Genomic DNA, 9,602 nt, shown 5'->3' with positions numbered 1-9,602 from the left:
GGGGGGCGAGGAAAAAGGCGAGGGAGGGGGATAGGGCGGCTCGGCAGGAGGCCGAAGGAGAGTGCACCACCGATGTGAGGAGGGGCGCCAGGGCGATCGCGACGCTGCGATCGCCGAAATCCCCCGGCCGAGGTCCCCACTGACCGGCGTTCATGTGATCGGCCTTTTGACATGACCGCAACACCACCTTCTAGACGCTTGTGCCGCCGGGGCGGCCTTCCCGCCTTTCCGCCGGGGGATCGGACCCGCGTCGTCGGCGCGTCTAGGCGCGCGCGCGCGCGCGCGAATGTGCCCCGCGATCGGCGGGGCTCGGGAGGCGACACACCGCGGCCGCCCTGCTCGCCGGTCGGACGATGGGGGCCATTTTTCGCCCGGCTCACCGCCAGCAGCCGCCCGCTGCCTTGCGGGCCCTGGCCAGCACCCACCGCCCCAGCCCCTCGCCCCGCACCTCCTGCCCCCTTGCCGCGGTTGTCCCTTGCACCCCGGCTTTTTTCCTTTCTTTCCCCCCCCCCCCGCCTCCCATCCCCCGCATCCATGTCTGCCTCCAAGCCCCAGGTGCGTCTCCCTTCGGGGGTCCCTTGCCCGAGCCCCGGCCTGGGCTGTGGCCTGCTCGGCCGGCTGCACGCTGTCGACCCATCCCGGACCCCTGGCCTGCCTGTCTGACCGCCCGCCCGCGCGCATCCACTTCGGGCCTGCCTCCCGCAGCACCCCTCGCTCCTGGAGCTGGTCGACCAGCGCCAGTCGCAGGGGATCAACGACAAGGGTGACCGGTCATTCACCGGGCTGCTGAAGAAGACCACCCCCTTCGTCGAGAGCGACGTCGACGAGGAGCTCATCCTGGACATGTACTTCGTGGAGCAGGTCAGCCTCTCCGGGCTGAAGATCACCGCCACCGACGCGGGTGCGTGCCTTGCTTGCGGCCTTGCCCCCCCTCCCTGCGCTCTGGGCCCCTGCGCTTGGGCACTGACACGCTCGCCCGCTCGCTGCCCGCCTCTCGCGCACACTCACGCACACGCACACACACACACACACACACACACAAACACACACACGCACGACGCGTGGCCAGACTCCGCGCCCAAGCGCATTCGGGTGTTTGTCAATCGCGACGACGTGTCCTTCGAGAACGGGTCCTCCCTGACCGCGGCATTTGTGCGTACCGCCCCTCCCCCCTCGCATATGCCGCCCCCCCCCCCCCCCCCCCCCCCCCCCCCCCCCCCCCCCCCCCCCCCCCCCCCCCCCCCCCCCCCCCCCCCCCCCCCCCCCCCCCCCCCCCCCCCCCCCATTCCCCCCCCCCCCCCCCCCCCCCCCGCGACCAGGGCTCTGGCACTGACACACAGCTGTCCCCACCCCAGGAGTCCGATCTGACGGCCGCCTCGCTGGCTGCCGGGTGCTACATCCCCCTGCGGATCGCGCGCTTCCAGCGCGTGTCCAACATCACCGTACGTCGGGGCCCTGTCCTGGCCCCAGCAGGCAGGCACACGCCCATCCATATACGCCCTCCTGCTCCGGGGTTCCGGCGCCACGCCGGCACACCACCACATGCGCACCCCCCCTTCCTGACCTCCGCACCGCCTGTCACCACGAAGATCTTCGTCCAGTCCAACCACGGCGCTGAGACCACGCGCATCCATGGCATCGACGTCTTTGGCATCGGCGCCGGCACCACCAACATGAGCGACCTGAAGAAGGCACGCCCCCCCCCCCGCCCCTTGGCCGGACCTTCTTCCCGGAAAAGGCCTCCCGATCTAACATCCCCCCCCCCCCCGCCCTCCTTTCGCCGCCCCCCTGCGCCGCCCTTGCCTGGGCCCCGGTCCCTTGCTGCAGGTCGAGCACTCGCACGCCTGATCGACACGCTTCGCCCGATGGCCCGAGATCGCGGGCCAATCCGAACACCTCTCTCGTCTGTCCCTTTGCTTTCCTGCAGGCCGGCCATCCTGCCCAATAAATGCCCCCTTCCCTGGATGTATGTATCGCCTTGTCCGGCCGATGTGCCTCGCGCCCCGTCCCCCGCCCGGTGTGTCGGTGTCCAGTCAGGGGGGCAGGATTTCGGCTGCTGGATCACGCGGACGGGAGACGGGTCATGCGCCCCTGCGGGGTTGGGTGTGTGTATTCCTTCCGCCGGCGTTGGCCTTTCTTTGTCTAACACCATTCTCACCTAAACCCGCAGACGCGCCCGCCGCGGAGGCTATTTGGGATCATGTTCCGGGTCCAATCACGGGCCCTGGCGGTTCTGCCCCGTCTGAACTTGCCGGTCCGATTCTTATATTCATGGCGGCGTCCTGCCCGGCCCCCATGCAACACATGGTCCGGCACCCAGGCGAGGGCGGGAGGGGGGGGGGCGGGGGGGGGGAAATAAAAACACACCTCGACCTCTGGACACCCGCCTGGGGACTGGGGATGGCGCCCCAGACGCTGCGGGTTTTCCCGGGCGCGGGGAAGCACCACCCGGCCCCAGCCGTTGGCATGTGCCTGGGGCTGGCGGCCGTCGGTGCGAGCGGGGGGCGGAGGGCGGGGCTTTTTTCGCCGGCGTGCCTCTGAGGAGCCGGGTCCCCTCCCGGTTTTTGGGCATCCTCCTCCCCCCCACCACCCCCTCTGTTTATGTTCGTTTCTGCGCGCGCGAGCCCGATGGCCGGCCCTCCTAACAACACTGGCGGCACCAGCGACGGCGGCACCAGCGACAGCGGCACCAGCAGCAGCAGCAGCAGCAGCAGCAGCAGCAGCAGCCCTCTCGGCGGGATCTACCCTTGCCAGCTATCCACAGAGAACTTGCACTTTCGGGAGCCGGGTCGCGACGCTCGGCGCCCGGGGCCTCCGACCGGGACCTCCCCCCGCTCGGCCAGCGTGACCCTGTCCTTTGCGCGCGATGGTGCGTATCTGCGCGTATCTGCGCGTATCTGCGCGTGGTGTGTGTGTGTGTGTGTGTGTGTGTGTGTGTGTGTGTGTGTCATGGACTTTGTATTGTCTGCCCCTTCATCGATGCATGCAGCCCCTCTCCTGGCGAGCACCCGAGCCCGAGCTGACACTGCGCATGCCACAGGGTGCTTCAACTTTTTCCTGGTCATTACCCGCGGCGGCTCGGCGCCACCGGTGCATGTGAAGGTGCGCACGCCGTCGTGGGAGGATCACCCGCGGTCGCTGGAGGCCTGACCCTGTCTCGTGTGGCTCCGCACCATCCTCCGGGCTTCCTGGCCGGGGAAGCTCGCTGCCGTGGCCTCCTGCACAGCGGCGGAGGAGGGTATGCTGCTCCTCCGGCTGAAGCCGGGCCCGGCCTCCGGGCCCCTGGCAGACCGCTTCCTGCGCGTGGCCTTCACCGGGGCGGCGGCCGTGCGCCAGAGCGACACCTTTGGCCGGGCCCTTCGCCGGCTGGCCTCGGTGCGCGAGGGCGGCGTGCTTGGTGCGTTGCCATCCGGGCCCGGCTCTTTTCCTCTCGCCCCATGGTCCGGAGGGCCGCCTGACTGACGTCCGGGAGCAAGACGCCGATGAAGTCCACAGTGTGCCCGTACTTCCGCAGGCCCCGGCCAGCCGGCCGGCCGATGTGCCCGATGATAGGCCCATCCTGCCGCGGCCGCTGCGCAGTGGCGACGGGCCGCGCCTGGCCGGCGACCAGTGTCTGGGGGTCGGGCCAGGCCCGGCCGGGGGCCCTTGCTCCGAGTCGGCCCGGCGGCCGACCGGCGAGGCGTGTCTCGCGCTGGGACGCGGCTCGGCCGGTGTTTCCCCCGGCCTCGGGGGGTCCCCGGCCAGGGCTCCCCCTCGGGCCATGGCCTGCGAGGAGGATCTGGTGGACCTGGCCGAGGTGGACCTGCTCGCGGGGCAGCCGGTGTTCACGCGGCATCTTGTGCCCGCGCAGGTGGTGGACTTGACGGCCGGGGCGCGTGCCAAGGCTCGGCGGCCGGACGCCCGCGCGCGAAAGGCCACCATCGCCGCGGCCGGCGGCGGGGCTGGCCCCATGGCGACCGCCGCGCTGGCGGCCCCTCGCCCAGAGGCGAGCCTGCTCCAGGCCGCCGGCCCGGCCGGCCTGGTGGCCGCCCATTTGGCCGGGCACCTGTCCCGGCTGGCGGTCTTGCGCCCGGGGCTGCCCTTTCTCCTGGCGACCGCCCGGCCGTTGGACGCCCTGCTGCGATTGATGGCGTGCGCTTGGCCCCCCGCCCCCCGCCCCCCGCCCCCCGCCCCCCCCCCCTTCGCCCTTCGCCCCTCGCCCCCATATGCGCACAACCTTGCATGCTGGCGACTTCGATGGCTGACCCGCCTCCCGGCGTTTGTCCATTCTTTTGTGCCCCTCTGCTGCTTGGGTCTTTGCATATATCTTTTTTCGGCTGCCCTCTCCCCCTTCCCCCCCCCCCCCCCCCCCGGCGGCCCACCGGCAGGGCACGCCCCCTGTCGCCGGGGCTGTGGGACTCCGGGCCCGCGGACCGGCCTCGGCCCGGGGCCCGGCGCCGGCTGCTGACGGCGCTGGTGTGGCTGGCGGCGCTGGCCAGTGGACGGCCTGCCGGCAACACGCGGTGCATCTGCGACCTGGCCCCGGGGGGCCCTGCCGGCCGGCCATGCACGGCGGTGGTGGCCCTAGACCCGGAGGAGGGCCTGTGCGAGCGCTGTCCGTCCGGCGGCCGGCGAGTGCTGGTGCTCTTCCCCCGGCCGGGGGTGGCCATCCGCCATGTGGCCCGGCCCTGGCGCGAGGACGCGTCACTGGCCCTGCCGGCCGGCGGGAGCCTGGGGCTGGTGATTGGGCTGTTCTCGCTGCCGGGGCCCGGGCTGAGGCTGGTTTTGCGGGCGGACGTCCGGACCCCGGCCGGGGGCTGGGCGACGCACCTCCACCCGGTGGATGACCCGGCGCCGGGGTGCCCCTTTGCGGGCGCCGCACCCATGACCTTGGACCAGGTGACCCCCGTGGAGCCTGGCGTTGAGCGACGTCTGGCCTGGGCCTCGGCGCTGGAGCTCCTGCTGTGCTACCTGGTCCCGGCGTGATGGCGCAATGCATGCTGTGTGTGTGTGTGGCTTGTATTTGCTTCGTCCGTTTGGATGGGCGAATGGAGCAGGGGGGGGGGGGGACAGATGCGCGCGCGCGCGCGCGCGCACTCAGAGGGGACCCATCTGGCGCGGCGGCAGAAGGATGACCCGATCCACGGGCCGGTGATCGTGCTCCTCGCGGGGCATTGTCTCGGGGACCAGCTGCTCCGGCAGGCACATGGCCACTGTGGCGGGCGGGCGGTCCGGCGCACGAATATGGTCGAGTTAGTCGGGCGGGTGCGCCTGAGCGCCAAGGGGGGCGGTGGATGCCGGGAGGAGGGACGCACGGAGGCGCGGCCGTGGCGTGCCGCGGGCGTCGGCCCACCGATCGCAGAAGCGCACATACTCGTCGTAATAGCTGTTCGGGGTCAGTGGCTGGCAGGGGGTGTGCGCGAGAGGAGGAGGAGGAGGAGGAGGAGGAGGAGGAGGAGGGAGGTGGTGTGATTGGGGCGGGGCCGGGACGCACCCGCGTCCGAAGCCGATGCGCCCGCCCTGGGCGTCGAAACCAAGCCCGGGCATGATGATGAGGTCCAGTGGGGTGGGATCGCCTGCGGCCGAGTAAGCTGTCGAGGGAGGTTGTCAATATCGTGCGCCAGGTGGAGGGGGGGGGGGGCGGGACGGGCGCACCGAACTCCGTGTCGCGGTCGATGATCGGCTCGCGGATGCCCCAGCGCCCGACCGGGAGCGCGCGCCAGGCCTCCAGGTCTCGGACCCGGACCATGTCCATGCGGCAGCCGCTGGCCAGGCCCCCGGCGTCGGTGGCCCCCGGCGGCCAGACATACGGGACAAACAGGCGCTTGCCGGCCGCCAGCAGGGTGGCCGCCAGGGTGTCGGTGTCTACCTCGCCGCGCTGCTCCCCGGCGTCCGCACAATAGATGGCCACATTGCGGGCCTGGGGGATTTCGGGCTGCTCGAGCAGCCGCGCCAAGAGCTGCTGGTCTGCCGAGGGGCCGGCGGTCAGTGCATCCGACGAAGCAGGGAGAGGGGGTGTCGTTTCACACGCACACACACACACACACACACACACACACACACATGTCAGTGGAGAGATGAGGACGCACTGTCGGACCGGCGTTGCTGCACATTGGCAGCCCCGGCCATCAGACCCTGGCGGAGGTGCTGCCGCAGGAGGCGCTTGGATGCCTGGACGGTGGTGCCAGGGGGGACGGGGGGACTCATGGCAGCTGGGTGCGCGCGGGCGAGTATGGCTGTGCGAAGGGGGCGGGTGCAGGTGCAGAATGGCACCGAACAGGAGGGCGGGCGGGCGGGCGGGGGGGGGGGGGGGGGGGGGCGAGAAGGAAAACCCTTGCCCGCCGGCCCCCCCCGGGGCGGGGGGCCCCCCGGGGGACCCCCCGTTGAGGGGGGGGCGCAACCGGCCAGGAGGGGCCGCCCAGGGGGGGGGGGCCAAGGCACAAGGGCCCGAGCCCAGGGGGGGGGGGGGGGGGGGGGGGGGGGGGGGGGGGGGGGGGGGGGGGGGGGGGGGGGGGGGGGGGGGGGGGGGGGGGGGGGGGGGGGGGGGGGGGGGGGGGGGGGGGGGGGGGTGGGGGGGGGGGGGGGGGGGGGAGAGGACAGAAGAGAAACCCATTGCCCGCCGGCCTCCCCGCGGCCGGGGGCTCCGCTGGGGGACCCGCTGTTGAGGCGGGGCGCAAGCCGTCACGATCGGCCGACCAGCGGCGGAGTGCCAACGCACAGAGGCCCGATCGCACGCGAGAGTGGCGAGAAAGAAGCGGCGGCGGGGGGGGGGAGGGAGGACAACGCCTGGGGTGTATTGGTGGCGTTCGGCCGATCGTACGGGGTGCGTCGCCGCGCACACACGCGTCACGGGAGCCGGGAATACAAGGACAAGGGGGGAGGGAGGAAATGGACGGAGGAGGGGGGGTGGGTGGGGGGGGAGCACGGGCGGTCACTGCTGCTGGCACTGGGGGACTTGCTCCATCTCCCCGAGCGAGGAGAGCGCCATCTGGGCCACCTGCTCGGAGTCGGCGCTCAGGTTGGCCGACTTCACCGAGGGCGAGGGGGGACGCGGGTGGCCGGCCAGCGCGGCCAGCGTGGGGTTCCTGGCCGCCGGGCCCGGCGACCCGGCGGCCGCTGGCCGCGACCAGGGGCGCTGCCGCAAGCCCGGCCCCGTCGAGGGGGAGGTGGGCGACCCGGCGGCGGCCCCGGCGGCCCCGGCGGCCCCGGACCCCGGCCCGGGCCCGCGGCCAGACTCCAAGCGCCGGAGGAAGGCCGAGGCGGTGGGGATGCGCCGGCCGGCGCGCAGCCCCGGCGACCCGGCCGGGCCGCTCCCCGACCCGGGCCGAGGCCCGGCATCATGCAGCTCGGCCGGGTGCGGGGCCGCCGGGTGGGCGGACGGCTGTGCGGTGCCCGACGGGCAGTCCGCCGCCCGGCCCGGGGTCCGGGGCTCGGCCGTGGCCAGCTCCCGCAGCCGGCGCTCCGCGTCACGGAGCTGCTCCCGTGCGGTGGCCAGCTCGGCGCGCAGGCGGTCCCGCTCGGCCAGCACCTCCAGCTGGCAGCCGGCCGGCGGCCCCGCACCCGGCCGAGGGGGCTCGGCCTCGGGGCCGGGCACGCTCGCGGCCCCGGGGCCGGGGTCGGCCAGCGGCCGCGGCCGCTTCACCGAACCGGGGCCCTCGCCATCGGGCGAGGGGGAGCGCCGCCGGCGCCGCGCCTCGGGGGTGCTTGGCGACCCGGCGCCCGGCCCGGGCAAGGGGGCCGCAGGATGGTCGGGCGACGAGCCCCCGGGACCCAGCGGCTCGGATTGCGGCGTCGAGAGGAGCCCCTCCGAGGGGGGGCCCGGCTCCGGCGGGCCCGGCTCCGGCGGGCCCGGCTGCTTGGGGGTCTGCTCGGCGGCCTGGCCGGCGGGGTGCTCGGCCGTGGCCCGGGGCGCCGGGCCGGCCCGCGTCGCCAGGCGCTGCGCCAGGTCCCGGTGCTCGGCCATGAGGGCGCGGTTTTCCCGGGCCAGGCGCTCGCACTCGGCGGCCCTCTGGGCCAGGTCGGCCTGGAGCTGGTCCCGGTGCCGGGCCCCGGCCTTCTGCTCGGCCACGATGGTGGCCCGCTCGGCCACCAGGAGGTCCCGCTCGCGGGCCAGCGTGGCACAGTCGCGCTCCAGCTGCGCCGCTTGCCGGGCGGCGGCCGCCGCCTCGGCGCCCAGGCGCTCGGCCTGCTGCCGGCCACGGGCCACCTCCTCCTCGAGGGTGGCGGTGCGAGCGGCCGCCGCGGCGGCCTCGGCCTTGGATGCGGTGGCCGCGCGGTGCGCCTCGTCGGCGGCCTGCAGCCAGCATGCCCCCTGGGCCAGGGCCTGGCGGTGCCGGCCGGCCAGGATGCCCAGCTGCTCGGCCACCGGCCCGAAGGGCCCGGACAGGCGGACATCCGGCCATCGGCATGCGTCGGCCGCGGCGGCCAGGGCACGCGCCCGGTCACCCGGAGCCCGGGGGGCCTCCCCCGGGGGGGCCTGCTCGGCGGGCCCCGCCCCGGCATCGAGGCCGTCACCCAGCTGCCGGATGAGCTGGTCCAGGCCGCCGGCCAGCTGCCGGGCCGTCAGGGCCGACCGGGCCTGCAACCCGGCCAGCTCCTCCCCCAGCGAGGCGCTCTCCGAGGACAAGGCCAGCACCTGGGCCTCGAGCGAGCGGACCGCCGACCCACGCACGTGCAGGTCCTCCTGCAGTTGGGCCGTATGGGCTTCGGCCACATGGAGGCGGCTTTCCAGCTGCTGCAGGAGATTTGCATCGGGGCCCGGCGGCCCGGGGTCCGGCTCCGGCTCCGGCTCCGGCCCGGGCTCCGGCTCCGGCCCCAAAGAGCACCGAGCGCAGGGGGGCTCGGGCGTGGCCAGGGGGCCGGGCTCGGGCCCCGGGCCCAGGGACGACCAGCGGAGCAGCTGGTCTCGTTCGACACTCAGCCGGGCGATCTCCCGGCGGTACTGCTCGATGAGCACCGAGTCCGGGAGGACCTGTGCAACGGGGAGGAACAGGGAAGGAGCAAAAAAAGAAAAAAAAGAAAAAAAAAAGGCGAGGAGCAGGTGAGTCCCCAGGAGCAGGCGCGCAAGGCGGCGAGGGGCAGGCGAGCATGGCCGACCGAGGCGGGCAGACGGTCACGGACCTCGTTGACCTGCGGGCGGTTTTTGACGTCCTTGGCCCGGGAGGCGAACTTCAGCGTGCTGAGGGTTTCCTCGAAGTCCCCGGGGGCCGGGGTGGCGGTGCAGATGATGACCGTCTGGGCATTGCCGCCGAGGGAGTTCTGCAGCACGCGCGTGATGCGCGAGTCGCGGTAGGGAATGTGCTGGCCGGCCTCGGAGGTCGGGTCGGCCGCCAGCCGGGCGATGACATTCGTCAGGGCCAGCAGGCTGCGGTTGATGGCGCCGCCCTCGCGCAGGCGAAGCCCCTCGGCCCCGGTGCTGCGCGCGCGCTCCGACCCGGCCAGATCCACCAGGTTCAGGCAGGATATCCGCACGGCGCCGAGGGCCGGGGCGCCGGGTCCCGCGGGGCCGGGCGCCGGCGAGGCGGCCGGTCGGCTCTCCACCGCCACGCGGAGGATGGTGTGCGACCGGCTGCTCCGGTCGTTCATGTTTGTCGAGCCGACGTGACGCTCGGCTGGGCGGAAGG

At 73.9% G+C, this 9,602-nt stretch overlaps 4 protein-coding genes across 4 annotated transcripts in view; 2 read left to right on the top strand and 2 right to left on the bottom strand.

The window, feature by feature from the left end:
• Positions 1-511: 511 nt before the first annotated feature.
• Positions 512-1,965, top strand: H696_01353 (hypothetical protein). Its single transcript, XM_009495247.1, has 6 exons — positions 512-555; positions 706-901; positions 1,070-1,152; positions 1,356-1,442; positions 1,590-1,691; positions 1,828-1,965. The coding sequence occupies exons 1-6, from the start codon at positions 535-537 to the stop codon at positions 1,846-1,848; spliced, it is 510 nt and encodes a 169-aa protein (XP_009493522.1). The 5' UTR covers positions 512-534; the 3' UTR covers positions 1,849-1,965.
• A 663-nt stretch (positions 1,966-2,628) lies between these two features.
• On the top strand, positions 2,629-4,995 carry H696_01352 (hypothetical protein; the record flags this gene model as incomplete). The annotated part of the gene is made up of 5 exons (XM_009495246.1): positions 2,629-2,869; positions 3,041-3,102; positions 3,202-3,397; positions 3,477-4,131; positions 4,368-4,995. 5 exons carry the CDS (start codon positions 2,629-2,631, stop codon positions 4,963-4,965), a joined length of 1,752 nt encoding a protein of 583 aa, XP_009493521.1. The 3' UTR covers positions 4,966-4,995.
• Positions 4,996-5,076: 81 nt separating this feature from the next.
• H696_01351 (5-formyltetrahydrofolate cyclo-ligase) lies at positions 5,077-6,275 on the bottom strand (the record flags this gene model as incomplete). The annotated part of the gene is made up of 5 exons (XM_009495245.1): positions 6,069-6,275; positions 5,635-5,938; positions 5,474-5,570; positions 5,295-5,365; positions 5,077-5,192 (listed from the first exon to the last, which is right to left on the bottom strand). Exons 1-5 carry the CDS (start codon positions 6,090-6,092, stop codon positions 5,077-5,079), a joined length of 612 nt encoding a protein of 203 aa, XP_009493520.1. The 5' UTR covers positions 6,093-6,275.
• Positions 6,276-6,910: 635 nt separating this feature from the next.
• H696_01350 (hypothetical protein) overlaps positions 6,911-9,602 on the bottom strand; it is a gene marked incomplete at both ends in the record, with an annotated part of 6,255 nt that continues 3,563 nt past the window's right edge. The window contains 2 exons of the mRNA XM_009495244.1: positions 6,911-8,950; positions 9,100-9,590. Coding sequence (XP_009493519.1) covers positions 6,911-8,950; positions 9,100-9,590 — 2,531 coding nt within the window. The remainder of the gene's footprint in view (positions 8,951-9,099; positions 9,591-9,602) is intronic.

This window comes from Fonticula alba, assembly GCF_000388065.1.
Source record: "Fonticula alba strain ATCC 38817 unplaced genomic scaffold supercont2.2, whole genome shotgun sequence".
Lineage (NCBI taxonomy): Eukaryota > Rotosphaerida > Fonticulaceae > Fonticula > Fonticula alba.
This window is presented reverse-complemented; position numbering and strand designations above follow the sequence as displayed.